This window comes from Molossus molossus, unplaced genomic scaffold (assembly GCF_014108415.1).
Source record: "Molossus molossus isolate mMolMol1 unplaced genomic scaffold, mMolMol1.p scaffold_m16_p_1, whole genome shotgun sequence".
Classification (NCBI taxonomy): Eukaryota; Metazoa; Chordata; class Mammalia; order Chiroptera; family Molossidae; genus Molossus; species Molossus molossus.
In genome coordinates this window covers 223,207,448-223,226,346 of record NW_023425344.1, presented here as the reverse complement: position 1 = coordinate 223,226,346, position 18,899 = coordinate 223,207,448, and the positions used below count along the sequence as shown (strand labels likewise).

At 42.7% G+C, this 18,899-nt stretch overlaps 1 protein-coding gene, 1 long non-coding RNA gene and 1 pseudogene across 13 annotated transcripts in view; 2 read left to right on the top strand and 1 right to left on the bottom strand.

Annotated features, from left to right (window-relative positions):
• The first annotated feature begins 1,073 nt into the window (after positions 1–1,073).
• On the top strand, positions 1,074–2,557 carry LOC118642217 (annotated as a pseudogene).
• Positions 2,558–5,393: 2,836 nt separating this feature from the next.
• On the bottom strand, positions 5,394–10,831 carry SRSF5 (serine and arginine rich splicing factor 5). Of its 5 annotated transcripts, none has more exons than XM_036252018.1 (8): positions 10,597–10,831; positions 9,576–9,720; positions 9,190–9,260; positions 8,749–8,847; positions 8,386–8,455; positions 7,080–7,153; positions 6,333–6,443; positions 5,394–6,244 (listed from the first exon to the last, which is right to left on the bottom strand). In XM_036252018.1, the coding sequence occupies exons 2-8, from the start codon at positions 9,699–9,701 to the stop codon at positions 5,971–5,973; spliced, it is 825 nt and encodes a 274-aa protein (XP_036107911.1). In that variant the 5' UTR covers positions 9,702–9,720; positions 10,597–10,831; the 3' UTR covers positions 5,394–5,970. The 5 variants fall into 5 exon arrangements, with proteins under 5 accessions (XP_036107911.1, XP_036107947.1, XP_036107930.1 ...); XM_036252054.1 differs by having other exon boundaries at positions 5,394–6,241; positions 10,597–10,748; XM_036252037.1 differs by having other exon boundaries at positions 10,475–10,747.
• An 84-nt stretch (positions 10,832–10,915) lies between these two features.
• The window catches only part of LOC118624107, a 75,696-nt gene continuing 67,712 nt past the window's right edge, over positions 10,916–18,899 (top strand). For 4 of the 8 annotated variants that reach the window (XR_004958336.1, XR_004958335.1, XR_004958332.1 and 1 more), the window contains exons 1-2: positions 10,927–11,185; positions 18,030–18,209. This is a non-coding gene — a long non-coding RNA (uncharacterized LOC118624107). Of the gene's footprint in view, positions 11,196–15,276; positions 15,364–18,029; positions 18,210–18,899 lie in introns of all 8 variants that reach the window. The other 4 variants (XR_004958339.1, XR_004958340.1, XR_004958334.1 and 1 more) reach the window with 4 other exon arrangements.

The following is an 18,899-nucleotide window of genomic DNA, read 5'->3' as shown; positions in this document are numbered from 1 at the left end:
TTAATGATTACATACAACTGAAACTGGGACAATTTCGGGGCACTGGTCTGGCAAATATCCAGGACTATCAATATTTTCAGTACCAGAGTAAACTTAAGAATCACTGATATGGGCCACTAATATCCTATTAAAAATGAAGACTTGCACCCTAGTCAGTTTGGCTCAGCAATTAGTGTCCACTCACAGACCCAAGGGTTGCAGGTTCAGTTTCTGGTCAAGGGCATGAATCTGGGTTGCAAGATTTGATCCCTACCCTGGTCAGGGTCATGTAGGAGCTAACCAATCGATGTGTCTCTCTCTTTCTCTGCCTCCCTTCCCTTCCACTCTATCTGAAATAAATCAATGGGAAAATATCGACCGAGGATTAACCAAAAAAACAATGAAATAAAAAATTAAGACTTGTGAAAAGGTCTACCATTTATCTGTTTACATATTACACCCATATATTGACCCATCTATTCAAATTGTTTTCTCTAATATCTAGAAGACATCGTCTGCTAGGAAACTTGGTTAAGTAAAACAAAACAATATAAGAACAAGTTTAGCTTTTGAGGAAGGGAAGGCTGGATTTAAGATGTATTACCCTCAGTGTAAAAAGGTGGAGGGGAATATAGTCAATAATAATGTGGTAAGTCTGCATGGTGACAGATGATTGCTAGCCTTACTGTGGTCAACACATTGTGTGGGATATAAATGCTCAAGCACTATATTGTACTCCTGAAATAACGTAATACTGTATACCAACTACACTTTTAAAATAATATTGCAGGCAAAATAGATGTTACCTTCAAACTTTCCTTACAGACCACTAGATGAAAGGAACAAATGCATAGAACACAAAAGTTGCACTGTGCCCTACAAAGGCTGGTCTTAAAACTGCTTACACTCACACCCACACTCCTCAGGGCTTCTCGGGACCTTAAATTTTCGGCTAGAGCACGTGTCTGCCGCTGCCCCTGGGACCCAGCGTCATCACTCACTCGGAGCACAGGTGAGCCTCCCAGAGAGGCTGGGGGCGCAGCTCCCCGCTGCATCTTCGGTGCCCCAGCCCACTGCTCTGAGGCCAGCATCAGATGCCCCCCAAAAAGGGAGGTGATGAAATTAAACCATCCCCAATCATTGGAAGATTTGGCATCTCCTTGAAAATTGGTATTGTTGGATTCCCAAATGTTGGGAAATGTACTTTCTTCAATGTATTAACCAATAGTCAGGCTTCAGCAGAAAAATTCCTGTTCTTCACGACTGATCCTAATGAAAGCAGAATACCTCTATGCCCGATGAAAGGTTTAATTTTCTTTGCCAGTACCACAAACCAGCAAGCATAATTCCTGCCTTTCTAAATGTAGTGGATATTGCTGGTCTTGTAAAAAGAGCTTCCAGTGGACAAGGCCTGGGAAATGCCTTGGAATCTTTCATCTAACACATGCTTTTGAAGATGATGACATCACACATGTTGAAGGAAGTGTAGATCCTATTCAAGATATAGAAATAATATAGGAAGAGCTTCAGCTTCAAGATGAGGAAATGATTGGGCCCATTATATATAAACTAGAAAAAGTGGCTGAGGAGATAAAAAACTCAAACCTGATTATGACAACATGCAAAGCCCAATCATAGGTTATAGATCAAAAGAAATGAGTTTGCTATCATGATTGGAATGAAAAGGAGATTGAAGTGCTGAGTAAACCCTTATTTGACTTCAAAACCAATGGTCTACTTGGTTAGTTTTCTGAAAAAGACTACATTAGAAAGGAAAACAAATGGTTGATAAAAATTAAAGAGTGCCCTGGCCAGTTTGGCTCAGCAGTTGGAGTGTCGGTCTGTGGACCAGAGAGTCCTGGGTTCGGTTCTCGCTTGGGGCACGTACCCGAAAAAAAAAAAAGAGTGGCGCCCGGCCAGTGTGGCTCAGTGGCTGAGCGTCAACCCATCACCAAGAGGTCGCCAGTTTGATTCCCAGTCAGGGCACATGCCCAGGTTGTGGGCCAAATTCCCAGCGGGGGGCATGCTGGAGGCAGCCAATTGATGTTCTCTTCCTTGATGTTTCTCTCTCTCTCTCTCTCTCTCTCTCTCTCACCCTTCCTCTCTCTCTAAAAATCAATCAAGAAAAAAAATTTTTTTAGAGTGGGTGGACAGGTATGACCCAGTGCCTTGGTCATTCCTTCCAGTGGGGCCTTGGAACTCAAGTTGCAAGAACTGACTGCTGAGGAGAAACAGAAGTATCTGGAAGTGAGCATGACACACAGCACTTTGCCCAAGATCATTAGGGCTGGGTTTGCAGCACTCCAACTCGAATCCTTTTCCACTGCAGGCCCAGATGAAGTGTGTGCATGGACCATCAGGAAAGGGATGAAGGCTTCTCAGGCTGCAGGAAAGATTCAATAGAATGTGAAAGGACTCATTATGGTTGAAGTAATGAAATATGAAGATTTTAAAGAGGAAGGTTCTGAAAGTGCAGTCAAGGCCACTGGAAAGTACAGACAAGGGCAGAAATTACATTGTTAAAGATGGATATATTATCTTCTTCAAATTTAATACACCTCAGCAACCAAGGAAATAAATTTCAGTTATTGCTCAGATAAACATACAATTTCCAAAAGGTGTATGATTTTTTTTATCCTCACCCGAGGACACTTTTGCATTTATCTTGAGATAGAGCAGAAGGAAGAGAGAAAGAGAGAGAGAAACATCAATGTGAGAGAGACACATGGAGTGGTTGCCAAACCCACACGACCCCAACCAGGGCCAGGGACAAACCGCAACCGAGGTACCTGCCCTTAGCTGGAACTGAACCCGGGACTCTCTGGTCCACGGGCCGATAACCGCTGAGCCAAACCGGTCAGGGCAGTTGTATGATTTTAGAATTCAAAATTCTGAAAACTCGCCCAGCCAGTGTGGCTCAGTGACTTGAGCAGTCCCATGGACGGAGGTCCCAGTTCTTCCCATCAGGGCATATGTAGGGGGCGTGCAGGAGACAGCCGATCAATATTTTTCTCATCAATGTTTCTCTCTCTCCCTTTCTCTAAAAAAAAAAAAAATCAGTAAAAAAATAATTCTGAAAACTGAAGGGACACACAAAGTTGATGGATGGGAATCTCTACAGAATTGCTTTAAAATTAAAATACTGTGCCCCTCCAATGAAATGCAAGCTCTCTAATGTGAACAGCTCTGCTTTTCACATTAAGACCCTACTCCAAATTGTAGCTTTTCAGAAACCATATTACTCTCATACCTGACACATTTGACAGCGAGGACAATATGGCTTGCTCCTTTTTGAATCTACAGATAATGCATGTTTTACAGCACTCCAGATGTCTACACTCAATAAAACATTTGACAAAACCAAAACTAAAAAAAAAAAAAAAAATCTAGGCAAACTTTTTGGTCCAAACCAACTCTATATTCTCTATCATTTGTTTAAAGGGTCTTATTTTATCACCTCACTGTATAATGAACTATTTGTAATATTAAACAGTAAGCCACTTATATTTACCCATTTAAGAGGGGCAGAAAAAAATCAAAGTCAACTGGTAAATCAAAGTACATAAACCATACAATTTTAAAAGCCCAAGGGGGGTAAAATTGCCTCTTCATTTTTTTTTTCTTTTTTGGTTCGTGCCCCTAGTGGGAACCAAACCCGGGACTCTCTGGTTCGCGGGCCGACACTCCAACTGCTCCAACTGCTGAGCCAAACCAGTCAGGGCTTGCCTCTCCATTTGATAACTGCTTGGCTGACTTGTACAGCCTTCAGAAATACACTATAAATAAAAACAAACAACTAGGTTCTGCCATTTTGGTTTTTTTAATCCTCACGTGTAGGTATGTTTACTGATTTTAGAGAGGGAGTGACATCAGATGCCTCCCAAACACACCCTTACCAGGGATTGAACCCACAACCTAGATGTGCCTTATCAATCAAACCTGCAACCTTTTAGGCAACAGGATGACACTCCAACCAATTGAACCACCAGTCAGGGCAGGTTCTGCCATTAAAACGTTTTTTCCCTTTACTGATTTTGAGAAAGGGAGAGATAAACATGGAGAGAACATGGACTGGCTGCCTCCTGCATGCCCCCCACTAGGGATCGGGCCCACAACCTGGGCATGTGCCCCTACTGGGAATCGAACCAGTGACCTCTTGGTACATGGATCAACGTTCAGCCACACCAGGTGGACAGGTTCTGCCATTTTAAATAAAGCCAGTGTCCTCCATCCAAGTTAATGGACATCACACAAACTTTCCCTAGAATCAGCTTCACAATTTTATGGCCCAAGGTCTAGTCTTCAATACAGAGGGAAGTGGCTTCCGTGCCAGTATACCAAAGTTCTCAAATTGACCTTCAAGTAAAGATTCCCTCTAGCAGATCACTCTCCCCACTTTGGAGAAACCAAAAGCAATCTTTCCAGTGTTTTCCTCAAAACCCCTGCAAGGCTATGCGAGGGTCTACACCCAAGTGTGCTTTTGTAGACTTTCTGGATTCTCATACCAGTTCATTTACTTGCTCTTCTCTTTGGCTCTGAATGTCCTCCAGTAAAACAGTATTACATAGTAAGTTTTGAAGACTCAGAGATTATCAACCAAATATTTATCTAGCCTTGCACTCAAATAGAGGACTAAAATGTCTGATCAGTCTGAGGTTCCTTCAAGTTGATCTGCAGGTAGCAGGCTCTAACACTTAACATAAAGAACCTTAAGCAGCTTTCACTATTGTTTCCCCCTTAACATATATTGTCACATCCATGTCTCAAAACTCATGAAAAAGCAAGTGAACCCCGTGAGAGGATTTATGTGCACTAACTTTAAAAGCAACAAAGGCTGCATTACAACCTTAAAGACAGGCATTAAAACAATTACTGTACAATCTGCTTCCCAAATTGTCCTTCTCAGGACTATAGGATTCTAAGTAGCCCAATGCCAGTAGAACAATCAGGTATAAAGTGAGAGTATGGAGGGTCACATGCAAAGGAAACAGCTTTGAACCGTTCGTCTGTCACCACTGCTTTAAACAGTTCACCGATTTCTTTGCTTATCTTTTAAATAGCCCTGGAAATGTCGAAAGTACTATTTAAATTTTTCTTCACTGATTTAAGAGGAAGAAAGGGAGAGAGAGAAACATCGATTAGAGAACATAGATTGCCCGCCTCCCTGCATGCCCCCCACTGGGGATGTGGCCCACAACCTGCTCATGTGCCCGGACCAGGAATCGAAAATGGTGACCTCTTGGTGCATGAGTTAACACTCAACCACTCAGCCACACCAGCTGGGCTATTTAAATTTTTAAAAAACAAAAATAAAACCTGGACAAATAACTTCAGGATTCTCGACAAGGAATTACGAATGTGTTAAATGTAGATGGGGAAGAAGTAAATGCACACATCCTTCAGACAGACAAAAGTAGTTTTATAATCTTTTATTATCAATAACAAACAGCTGCTTTAACGCCTTTGTCAGGCAGCTGTTAAAGGGTGGGTGGGAGGACACCCTGGACCCTAACAAGGAAAACTCAAATTAAGCCTTTATATACAAGCAAATTTAGAGCTCTTTTAAATGTCCAAAGCTATTAATTAGTTTAATTGACACATTAAACTAATTCTGAATTAACATTTGAATAACCAAGAACTAAAATGTTCAAATTTTTTCTAGTACAAAAAAATTAAATTTGCTTTAGTTATAAAAGAGCTCTATCAATATACACAAACTATATACTTCAGACATTCACAAAAATGTGAGCAGAAGGCTTATCAAAAGACATTTAATACAATTAGTTTTCAACAACCCCCTTGGTGGTCCACATCTACAAAGATATCCAGCCCAACCCAACCCCCCTCCAGACCCCACCCCCACAGAAAAGCACATACTTACCAGAACTTTTAGCAAGTATGGTTTGGGAATTTGTGGTTGTTCGTTTTTTTTGTTTGTTTGTTTGTTTTTTAAAAAAAAAACGGCCCCCTGGGCAGCAAGTTATTTACAGTTTAATTGCCACTGTCAACTGATCTGGACCGAGACCGAGACCGAGACCTGGACCTCTGGCGATCCACAGATGCTGGAGACTTAGATCTACTTGAAGAACCACGTTTCTGGCTCTTCTCTGGTGCAGGAGACCTACTAACAGAACGGGACTTGCTCCGGCTCCGGCTCCGGCTCCTGCTCCTAGACCGACTGTAAGACTTGCGACTCCGAGACCGAGATCGGCTACGAGACCTAGAGGAACTCCTGGTCCGGGAACGAGACCTGCTTCGTGACCTACTGGGAAGGAAAAAAGATAAATACAACATAAGCAGCAGGCCCTACAAATCCATTAAGTAAAACTGAATTAAAAATGTTAAAGAGATACCTGTGCCTTTTGCTGCCTTCAATTAATTTGATTTTTCTCCCATTTATTTCCTTTCCAGAAAGTTTTTCAATAGCATTCTTTAAGTCACCATAAGAGGCAAACTCAACTACCCTATAACGAAGAAAAAAAAAGTGTGAAGATAGGTACACCTAAGTCTCACAAGCTGTAGGAACCTAGATTAAGTTATCTTTTCCATGTTCATTTTGCTACTGCTATATATACACCAAGCGTCTTTAACTCTCTCTCAATGGATAATGTGGCATTAGAGCAAGGTTTCTCAACCTAACTGTTGACATTTTAGCCAGACAAGTCTTTGTTGTGGGGAGCTTTCCTGTATATTACAGAAGTGTTCATATGCATCACTGGCCTACTTCCACAAGATTCCAGACATTGCCAAATGTCCCCTGAAGCAAACTCACCTAAGAACCAAGAGCACACGTGCAAATTTTAAGTACTCAGAAACACAGTAAAAATTTCAAGATGTGTATGTATGTTTTTAATCCTCACCTGAGGATGTTTTTTCCATTGATTTTTAGGGAGAGAGGGAGAGAAACATCGTTGAGAGACACATCAATTAGGTTGCCTCCTGCACAAGCCCCAACCAGGGCTGGGGATGGAACTTGCCCCCTTCACTGGGAATTGAACCCGTGACCCTTTAGTCCAAGGGCCGACGTTCTAACCACTCAGCTACACTGGCCAGGGCTTCAAGATATTTTCAAAGGCTTATAATCTTCAGTACATACTCACCCTTCATTTAATTTAGGTCGATGTGCATCGGCAAAGGTTACTTCTCCAGCTTGTCTCATGAAATCTTTGAGATCCTTAACGCAAGACAATTGTGTTAAGCAGAGAAAAGGAAAGGTGACACACAAACAACAACATTGTATAAAAACAAGACTACTGAAAGAGAAGATGTTAGATAAAGTACAAACATGGCATTTACCACACTTGTATTCTATCAGAATTCAAAAATTATCTATGTCAGGGCACGAAATAAGCAAATAGCATATTGCTTTTAAGCAAAATGCTCAGGAAATTTACTTTAACATTAAGTAGTATTAGTCTATACTGAGCTCAATACAAAAGGAAAACAAACAAAAAAACAAAACAAAACAAAATGAAACAAAAAGAAACAGTACATATTTTTAAAGTAAAGACTAAAAGTAGAAATTTTATATTTAAAAACAGAACATTTACAAGACACCAGTTATTTTGTGCCCCATATGTCATTAAAAAAGTTTACTTTACCTTTATTATTATTTCCCTAGGCTAGTCAAGCAGCAAACCGTTAAATCGGTCGAAGAAACCTTCATGACATATGCCCGACTGGCTCTTCGCCACCCACTTGAAGGACACTACCCAATCGATGGAAGCCTTTAATCGCACAGCCCTCCCTATTAGCAGACTATTGACGAATGCAGACATGTTCTACTCTTGTGCAGTTACCAAGGACCACTTTACTGCGAACAGGATTCCAACGACCAACTAATTTCGTATCTTTGAACTCTTTCGACCAGGACCTCTTATTCGGAAGCGTTACAGGAAGACAGCTCTCAACTTAGGGATCAGATCACGTTATCAGCGCTCTGGGATCGCTGCAACCTGGCACTCCAAGTAAGTGCCCCGATTACATCTAGACCGGCAAACACAGATCTAGAGGTGGCCAATTGATCACTGTAGGAGCTGACTGGCAAAGTCAACCAGGCCCAACCAAGAGTGACCAAGACAACGATTAGGATAACCCACAGGCACTCCTCGTCATAAGGCCAACGACACAGATAGGCTGGCAAATAAAGGGTTTAATATTTGGTTAAAATTGATTTTAAACACAAGAAAAAAATATCCTCAAAACATTTAACATTTGATCACTAATATTAAAGTTTGAAATATCCCCCAATTACATTTAATTAAAATTTTAAAATTACAATTAAGTCCATTAATTTAATTAAAAATAATACTACTTTTAATAAAATGTTAATAAAACATTAGCTACCCATTCCATTACTTTTTAAAAAGCCACATTAAAATATTTCAGAACTGAATTTCTACAAACCTGCCAGCTGACTCTTGAAGATAAATTCTCAACTATAAGTCGATTTTCTGTTCTTACAGGTGGAGCATTTCTGAGGAAGAAAACAAATATTCACAATGGAAGAAGTACAAAGTGCATTTATTTTGTTCAACCGTGAGCCAAGTTTATGCAATCAGACATGACAAGTCATTCAAATGACTTCATCAAGTTTCTGAATTATTTTATGATTCATCACACAGACTTAACAGAAACAATGGACTGAATCAGGAATTAGAAAAATGACTTTTTTGATAAATACCAATATCATTGCTTACTAATGGTCCTTAATCACTAAATAGGCATGCAATAATAACTGTTTCAAAATAGCCATCCACCATTACATACCGTCTATCATTTCGAGGTCTGCGACTACTAAAACGATCAGAGTAGCGTCCCCTACCCCTTCCACCTCGAGACCGAGCCCGAGCATGTTCAATAGTAACCCTACAGAAAGGAGAGAAAAAATAATTACCCACATTAGCTATGTAAGAGTTCTAGTTAGGAGAATACCCCAACATACCTTAAGTCTACTCTATTTTAGAATGCTAACTAGTTATAAAACTAAAAATAAGATTCCTGACCAGCTGGTGCGGCTTGGTGGATCGGGTGCTGTCCCAAGGACTGAGAGGGCTCGGTTTGATTCCCGCTCAGGGCACCTGCCCAGGTTGTCGGCTCCATCCCCAGTGAGGGGTGTGCTGCAAGCAGCCGATCCACGTTTCTCTCTCTCCCTCTTCCTTTCTCTCTCTGTAAAATCAATAAAAATACCTTTAAAAAGTTAAGTCTCACCTTTCACTGCAGAGTTCTTTTCCATCTAGTTCATATACGGCATCATCAGCATCCCTGGGATCCTCAAATTCCTAAAATACAAGCATTAAGAAAACATAATGTTTAGCAGTTTTAACAGTGCTTTCTACAATATATTAAGAGGACTAAAAGTATTTAACAGACGGGAGAAGGCATCTTAATGACAGCGCCATATCAATAAGCCTAATTGACAAGTGAGCAGGAGTGGTTTCCCTCCAGTCAGCAGTGAGGTTCTTTTATTCCTTAAAACAATTCACTGCCTTAAAGATGCGTAACAGTTTCTAAAAATACTCTACCTGACTCAGTAAGATGAAGCACATCACTTATCAAAATGTCAACTAACTTAACAACCAGTTCTAAATACTCACCACAAAACCAAAACCTCTTTTCAGATCGATGTCTCTTATTCGCCCATATCCCTTGAAGAATCTTTCCACGTCCTTCTCCCTGGCCGCTGGATTTAGCCTCCCGATGAATACTCTACAGCCACTCATGACGCCCGGCTAGTACTTCCTGTTAGAAATAGAATTCAATTGAGACGATACCAGTGAATGTCAGCAGAATGCCTGGTCAGGGGGTCAAAAACAAGAACGGCATAAAGTAAAATGTTTACCGGGTGATGTTATAAACAAGATTGCCAAGTGTGCCTCTTATTAGGCCAGGTCCCTTGCAGACAAAATTAAAACTCGGCTCCCAACACGATCCTTCCCTGGGCCCAGAACGCAGCAACCGCAACGCCCACTGCCGCCTCTGGAACTGCGCAGCCTCACTCTCGCCCCGGCTCTTCTGGCCCCCTCCCATCTGCCGCAGTTAGGAAAGGCCGAGAAGTGCGGGCGGAGCCGGCCCCGCCCTCCGCAAGGCCAGCCCAATGGCGACGGGCCGCGCGCGCGTCGCCGCCTCCCGGGAGCGTCACAGCGGGTGGAAGCCGGAATCTCGCGACGCCACGGCCGCGCCTGCGCAGAGGGCGGCGGGCGGACGCTAGGCAGCCACAAAATGGCGGCGGCGGAGCTAGCGGTGGGGAGAGCCGCGCGTGCCAAACTCCCTTCTCCCACCCCCTCCCCCGACTCCACTGTTCCGGAGTCACCAGACCCGCCCGCAGAAATCCCGAACCACACCCCAAGCAAAGCCCACTACTCGAGGGGTTCGGCTAGTAAAGAGGCAGGGAGGGGCGCACAACCCCTCTGTAAAAAGGAACATAACCAAGACCGCCCTTCCACCTTCACTTCCCCTCAACAATACCCAAAGGGAGACGTGCCCCAGCGCCCACCTCGAATAAACTGCGCTCATTGGACGCCATCCTCCGCAAAGAGAGCAGCCCTGGCCACTGATCCGAGTGGCCATGAAGAAGCCTCGATCCGAGAAGCCATTCCCTCAAAGTGAGCCACTCACCTACCGGACAGGATCTTTGGCAGCTGAGACCCAAGAGAGGTCCGTAGTCTGCAACGGAGCCGTCTGCCTCCCCGCAGACCAGGACTCAACTCGGCTACGTCTCTCGACAACTGACGCACTTAGCTGCTCTGGCGTTCGACAAAATGGAGGGTGCGCCTTGCGTCACTTCTGGGAACGCCCCTGGAACCTCCCCCCGGGCTCCAAGGACGGAAGTTTCCGCGAGGTCGGGGCCGGAATACCGCGACCCGCGAGCGACCCTCGCCGGCGGAGCGCTGGGCCGGGGGCGGGAACGGATGTGCGCGCGACCCTCGGGCCCGGCGCTGGAAGGCGGACTCGAAGACGCTGGCGCCTTCTAGGCCGTGACGTGCGGTTCCTCCTTATCTCTTGCCTGAATCTACCCTGAGACAAATGACGCCTCTTTTTTATCTGATTTTTTTTTTAAGATGCCCTGAAGAGTCCTGGATGAGTGAATCTCAGGCTTTGCAAAACTATCTGGCCGTCTCTGACCGCTTGCTGCTTGCAGTTTCAGGCTGAACGGGGGAAGGTGCTCTTGGATGAGCAGTGAATATTTGAACTATACCACGGACGGGTAATTTACAGTAAGGCTAAGGAACCGCAGCATTTTTTAAACGGAAGGTTTTTGCGTGATGGAATGTTGAAATTGGGACTCCAGCCAGAAGGCCAGCTTCAGTGGGGTCCAGAACGCAGGTTTCTGCCTTCCCACTGCACTAAAACGGGGCTGGCTGGGACAGGTTTCAAGCTGCTTGGACGTCCAGAAGGCAGTTGGTCGACCCTCCCTGTTCAGCTTTCTGTAATGTAACACATGGAAGTCTGCCACTCCTCAAACAGGAGGTTGTGTTTTCAAAGTGGGTATGAAACATAGGCCTCCACTTCCTTGACGCGGCGTTTTCCCGGTTAGTTTGTCAGGCTTAGAAATTTGAGCATAAAGATGGTGAAAGCTTACTCTTCTCTAATGCTTTTAGGTGGAACCCGAAGCACCCCATTTTTGAGAGGTGCTCAGAATCTAAGGTTGCTGCTTGTAACTAGAATTACACAGAGATAAAGTAGTTCAAGAAGGAACAGAGCTACTGGCCTTTAACTCTGGTCTTTACTCTGATCTCTGAGCGCTGGGGTATTTAGGAACTCTGGGCTAGGACTGGGATAGTTTCTATAGCATGGGCTCGTCCATTCATGCATTTTGGTATTTATTAAAAAAGAACCTCAGCGGGTAATCAGCAAAATTGTGAAGTTAGGTATCTGTTGGGTGGGGAATTAAAGGTGGATTTAAAAGAAAATACTGTACGTACTCGTTAAATTAAAAGAAAACACTTATCTTAGGTGCTAGCCTCAGAACTGTTGGCATCCCATAAGGCAAAAAATGTCCCAAGTCAGTACATATTTAATTAATTTGTTTGCTTTCTGCATAATTTTTAAAAATTGGTCTTCCAATTATTTATTTATTTTTTTTTATCTTCACTCGAGGACATTTTTCCATCCTTTGTACAGACAGAGTGGGAGAGAGAGAGAGAGGAAGAGAGAGAGAGGGAAACATCAATGTGAAAGGGACACATCGAGTGGCTGCCACCTGCACGACCAACCAGGGCCAGGGACAAACTGCAACCAAGGTACATGCCCCTAGCGGGAACCGAACCTGGGTCTCTCCGGACCGCAGGCAGATGCTCTAACCGCTGAGCAAAACCAGCCAGGGCTTATTTTCTACATATTGTGTTACCCGAAGCAACCACTTGTGATTTCACTCACTATTTTTTCTGCAATAAAAGAAAGTAATCTAGAAAGGGTTTTCTATGGGGTAAAAAACAGGAATAGTGGTGCTGTACACTGTGGAAAAAATGGCTTCCTTCTGCCCATGGTGTGATTTTCTTCAGGACTAATTTCTTTTTATTTTTAGAGAGGACGGGAGAGGGAGAGAGAGAGAGAAACGTCAATGAGAGAGAACATGGATTGGCCACCTCCTACACGCCCCCTACTGGGGATCCGGCCCACAACCTGGGCATGTGCCCTGACCGGGAATTGAACCAGCGACCTCTTGGTGCACAGGTACCACACAAGCCAGGCAGGACTAATATTTTAATAAAGCCTTTTCTCTTGACTAATTTACTGTTAGAAAGTTTGCAATTTCCACAAAGGTAATTTTTCATTAGTTTGCCTAGTGACTTAATCTACTATATTTTAAATCACTTGTCTTCCGCAGTGCTCTAATAAGTCTCCCTACCAGACTGTTTCTCGCCCAATTCCCCAATAAACTCATGTTTCATGCACAGAATTACTCTTCCTCCCATGTGATCCTACAATATTCTATGTATACTCCTATCATTCCTTTGTTACTGAGGATGGTTTTACATTTTTAAATCATTCGGGGCTGGGGCGAATCAAAAGAATACTATTTTGTGACACATGATAAGTATATGAAATTCAAAAGTTGTTATTCATAAATAGAGGGGTTTTTTTGAACACAGCCATCCTCATTCATTTAATTATTGTCTACATCTATTGTTCTGTGATGGCAGGGCTGAGAGCTTACCGTAGAGACCACAGGCCCACAAAACCTAGAATATTTGCTATCTGGCCCTTTACAGAAAATGTTTGGCAACTCCCAAGCTGATTCCTAGACTTTAAACTGTGAATACTCCACCCAGCTCCCTTGCCAGATAACAAAATCATAGCAAAGAGACAGGATTTGAATAGAGTTTATTTTATTTTTATTTAAAAAAAAAATTTTTTTATCCACACCTGAGGACATTTTTGCATTTATCTTCAGATAGAGGGGAGAGACGGAGGAGGAGAGAGAGAAACATCCATGTGAGAGAGACACATCGAGTGGTTGCCACCCACACAAACCACAACCGAGGTACATGCCCTTAGCGGTAACCGAACCTGGGACTCTCTGGTCCATGGGCCGATGCTCTAACTGCTGAGCCAAACCAGCCAGGGCTAAATAGAGTTTATTTTATTCCAATTATAAAAAGAAATATATTCTTATGGCAAAAATGTTCAACCGGAAAAATAATTGAAAGAAGAGAATACTCATGATCTCATCTCACCAAATTCACCTCTGATTATATTTCATTCTATATCCTCGTGGTTTTAGTCCTGAGTGTTTAATATGTTTTCTTTTCCCATTCAAAAATGACACCATCACTTTTTTAAAAAACACAGATATGAAAATGTAAAAGGCCAACCTTATTCCCACCATAAGGGATAACTGGCTTTCTTATAATTTACCTTTAGTGTTTTTCTATAAGCACAATTATATTTTCAAAATATAAGTCATCCTCATATATAGAAATTTGGTCTCATGAGTTTTTTAATTCATAAAACTTAACTGTAGGCATTTTCAATGTTTCTTTGTTTTAATATATTTATGGTCAAAAGTGCATATTCAGATTTGTATTTGTTTTTCCACTTACATGCCACAACTACACACCTGGGGAAAATATTTATTCTGACCAAGCTTTTCTGTTACTCAGAAAATGTCCTAAATCTCACCAGAGGCTTAAAAAATTCCTATCCCAAACTCCCAACACTAAGAAAAATGTGTCGCTTCCTTGATTCTAGCTAATAATTCTAAAAATCTTTTGAAGGAATAAGTGTCCTTAATCTCTCTTGTAAATGTATGGGTTTTTTCAAATGTTCAGTTTTGACTCAGATTCACCCCTACATACCTATCTGACTTCTTTCTATTGCTACATCCTGATTTTATTGTTGTTTCATTTAGTGCACAATAATTAAAATACCTGTGAACCCACCACAGTACTTTAATTTGAGTGCCTAGACCGGTGTTTCTCAACACCAGCCATACACTAAAATTACCTAAGAAGTGTTTATTTATTATTATTTTAAAATATGTTTTTATTGATTAAAAAAATTTTTTTTCTTTATTGATTTTAGAGAGAAAGGAAGGGAGAGGGAGAGAAAGATAGAATCATCAAGGATCGAGAACATTGATTGGCCGCCTCCTGCATGCCCCCCACTGGGGATTTGGCCCACAACCCAGGCATGTGCCCTGACTGGAATCATACCAGGACCTCTCAGTTCACAGGACAATGCTCAATCCACTGAGCCACACTGGCCTGGCTAGGAAATGTTTATAGCATTCTGCTGCCTGGGTCCCTGCTGGCAAAAATTCTGATTAATTGATCTGGGGTGGAGCACTAGTGTATTAGTCAGGGATATAGGTAATTCTAATAGTCTACCAGGAATGTTGATCTAGGTCTAGGACTCACTTTTTTGTTCATATAAAACCCATCTGTTATCTGGCTCCATCTTCCCTCCTCCAAATATTCGCATCACACTCAGGCTGTGGCTGGGCCCTATTGGGACAGTCACAGGGAAGCAAATTGTGACACAAATCATCCTAACATCAAGATTAATTTAAATTCAGAGCATTGTCCTTACCATTCCTCTTAATACTTATTGACAGCTGCCATTTCCTGAGGCACTACTATATATCAGGGACTGTGTTATAGACATTACGTTATCTCAGTCTTCATACCAACTCTTCCATGTAGCTGTTATAACAATTTTTAAATGAGGAAACTGAGGCTTAGAGAATTTATGATCTGTTCTGCCCAGAACATCCCACTATCTGATTTTCCTGCCATGGCCCTGTTCACAAAAGCTTGCGGCATGACCTTCATGTGATCTGTTTCTGTGCATTAGAATGGTCCCAGAAATTCCAGAAGCAGGAAACACTTGTACGGAATAGCAGAGTCCTGATCACCAAGGCCAGAGAAGGTTGGAGTGAAGGTAAACGAATAGGCAGAGCATCTCTTCAGAGAGAAGGAGCAAAGAAGATTAGCATAAGGGCTTCTAAGAATATTTTCTTAGGTGGAGATAGACGATAATTTCCATCAATTCAGAATCTGTTGACAAAACTTAGAAATTCTTTGTAGGTTCATAGCATAGTGTTTATCTGATGTTAGTTGGATTATGAATTAACGCCCAATTTAAATTCTAGCTTTGGCTGCTGTTTCTGTTCCACTTTTACCTCTATTCCCAATTGTGATCTAACTCAGTGGTTCTTTAAAAGAATCACGTGGGTACTGCTTCAAATGTGGATTCCCGGTGCTGTTTTCCCAGGGAGCCTGATTCGGGAATCTGAGGCATAGGAGTCTGAATATTTAGCTGGCACACTAACCAGGTAGATCTCAACCAGAGTTTGCAAACAGGCCTGCGTGGTTTGGTTCACGTGGCCCTTTCTCATTATCTCAGCATCCATTGCATGCTTTTTCTCCTCTTTTCAAGCAACCACTTCTCCTTCATTGTTAGCACGTGTTAATTATTTATTACTGTATAACAAATTACCCCAAGATTTTGTGGCTTAAGACCAAAAACATTTATTATTGTCATCGTTTCTGTGAACCACGAACTCAGGAGTGGCTTGACTGGATGGTTCTGGTTTAGAATCTCTCATAAAAGCTGCAGTCAAGCTGTTGGCTGGGGCTGTGGTCAGTCTCAACTGGGGATCTCCTTCCAAGCTCACTCATGTGGCTATTGACAGGCTTTAATGTCTTGTTAACTGTAGACTTTTCAGTTCCTTTCCATGTGGGCCTCTTCATAAGATGTCCTCACAAAATGGCAACTGACTGTCCCAAGAAGGAGTAATCTGAGAGAGAAAAGAGAGTGAATGAAGCCAAGGTGGAAGCTAGTCTTTTTATAACCTGGTCTTGGAAAGTATATACCATAATATATTAGTTTCTTAGGGCTACCATCACAAAGTACCAAAAACTGAGTGGGTTAAAAACAAAGAAACACAGAAATGTATCCTGTCACAGTTCTGGAAGCTGGAAGTCCCAACTCAAAATGTCAGCAGGGCCATGCTCCCTCTGATACCTTGGGGGTGGGGGTGGAGGTAGGGGATGCATCCTTCCTTGCCTCTTCCTAGTTTCCGCTGTTTCCCAGCAATCCTTGGTTTTCCTGGCTTGTAGCTGCATCACTCAAGTCATATGGCCCCTTCTCATGTGTGTCTCCATCATCTTCTGCATGTTTCTCTTTTAAATTTGTATTCAAATTTCCCCTTCTTGTCAGGACACCAGTCATATTGGATGGGGGCCCACCCTAATGCTCTCATTTTAACCTGATTACCTCTGTAAAGACCCTGTTTCTATTAGGACACTTCTGAGGTACTGGGGGGTTAGGATTTCTATTTGGGAGGACACAATTCAACCCATACCACATAGCTTCTGCTATTGGTCACACAGTCCAACCCTGGTACAGTGTGGGAGAAAACTACACAGGCTGTCAGAAGAGGAGGAGGGGATAACTGGGAGTCATCTTCAGCATGCACTACCCCTGTGCTTCCTGCTTCTCTTAGAAAATAGAAGTTATCAGGCCGCCAGCCCCTCAATCTCTTTCCCTCCATCTTCACACTACCCTATATCTTCACTGCTCTTTGTCGTCTGTCTCAGAGAAGGAAGCTTTTCTTTCCAAGGCTTTGGTTCTTCAAGCACCAGATTCCAGACCTTGTTCCATCAATTCCTTTTCTTTTTCTATTTCAAGTCCCACCCTCTCCACTACTCCTTTAATCCTTAACTGCCAAATATGCTTTGTTTCCTTCTTTAGAAAAAGAAACTCCTGTTAACTTATGTCATTTGTCAAACTGCCTCATCTCACCTTTCCTAAGCCAACAAATTTTTTTTTTTCATCTTCACCCAAGGATATTTTTCCATTTGTCTTCAGACAGAGTGGGAGGGAGGGGAGGAGAGAGAGAAAAAGAAACATCAATGCGAGAGAGAGACATTGACTGGCTGGCTCCTGCATGACCCCAACCAGGGTTGGGGACAAACCACAACCAATGTACATGCCCTTAACCAGAATTGAACCAGCAACTCATAGGTCTGTTGGCTGACGCTCTAACCACTGAGCAAAACTGGCCAGGGCAACCAACACATTTCTTAACAGAGCAGGTAGTCTTTACACTCAGAGGTGCCCCTTTCTCAAGCTCTCATTCATCTTCAGCCAGACTTCCACCCCACTTCCCCACTAAAACTGCTCTCAACGTTCATCATCAACCAAACTGCAAAATCCAGTGGCCTCTTTACAATCTGTATCCTCCTTAATAAAAGCTGTCAGTCATCTTTCACTTACTACGGGCCAGGCATAGTGCTGGGGGCTTTGCATCCATTGGCCTATTCAACTGTTATACAACTTTCTAAAGTCAGTTCATATTGTCGTTTTTTTTTTTTAATATATTGAAACCAAAGCTTTACATCACACAGTTGAAGTGGTAGAAGCTTGAATTGAACCCAGTATGTCTTTTCTAACTCTGTGCTTCCAGAGGGGTTTCTTTCCAAAGTTATAGGAGTTACCCAAAAAGAAAATGAAAACTCACTATTGCATGTTTAAGTCAGGAGAGAAAAATTTACAACATGGGTAAAAAACTGTAACTATATTTTTGTCTCTGTGTTACAAAGGTGATCTAAAATGTGCAGATGGATTCAGCATAAGTGATTACCAGCTGGAACCAAAGCATCTCGGCTGTTACAAGTGACGTCCACAGGCCGGATCGCGCCGGGGAAGAGCTGAGCCCGCCAGCTAAGTGCAGGAGCTGCAATCAGACGTGTGTTGGAATTTCAGGTCCAGCAATTCCTAAGGTAAGCTCCAGAGATCAAATAGGGCCTGGCACAGCATGGGTACACCAACAGTATTTGTGAAGGAGCAACTCTCTGACTTCCAGCATGTTGCTGGAACTTTCTAAACCTCAGTCTCCTCATGTGAGAAATAGGTGAATAACATTACTTAATCCATAGGTTTGTTATGAGGATTGAGCGAGACAATGCATGTAATGTGTCTGGTCCATTGCCCGGTACACTCGACAGGTTGCAGCTGTCGTAAGTACTCCTGTAGCCTGTCTCTCCACTCAGCAAGGACAGACACCTCAGTGGCACTTAAGCTGCTATAACAAGAGAAACAAGATGGTGACTTGAAGAACACGCAAGTTCCTTTATTTTGCCCCCAAAGTTTCTGTAACTAAAATAAGAAAGACGGAAACATTCCAAAGATCAGACCATTGAAGGGTTTGTAAGAGAGAGAAAGAGTTGGAAAAGGGCCATGTCTCACCAGGAGTCACCCCCAGTGCTCGTGGTCCTCTATTCCTACTGCTCCCTGCAAGCTATCAGGAGTGGGGATTGACCGATTGCTGGGCTCTTTTCATCTTTAGTATCAAGAGGGAATACACAAAACTGTGAACTCCCTATACCAATTCGTAACAGAGCCACTGTGGTCGGGTACACATACTCCCAGAGAGTGAGCCCCCCACATCAGCCCCAGTCCTGGAGATTATT

Bases quoted from the DNA above. Each gene is read 5' to 3' on its own strand.
- SRSF5 (XM_036252018.1), bottom strand. From the start codon at position 9,701: ATGAGTGGCTGTAGAGTATTCATCGGGAGGCTAAATCCAGCGGCCAGG. The intron at 9,261-9,575 runs GTGAGTATTTAG...CTTGTATTTTAG, and splicing joins AAAGAGGTTTTGGTTTTGTG to GAATTTGAGGATCCCAGGGA. The intron at 6,444-7,079 runs GTGAGTATGTAC...TCTTCGTTATAG, and splicing joins CGACCTAAATTAAATGAAGG to GGTAGTTGAGTTTGCCTCTT.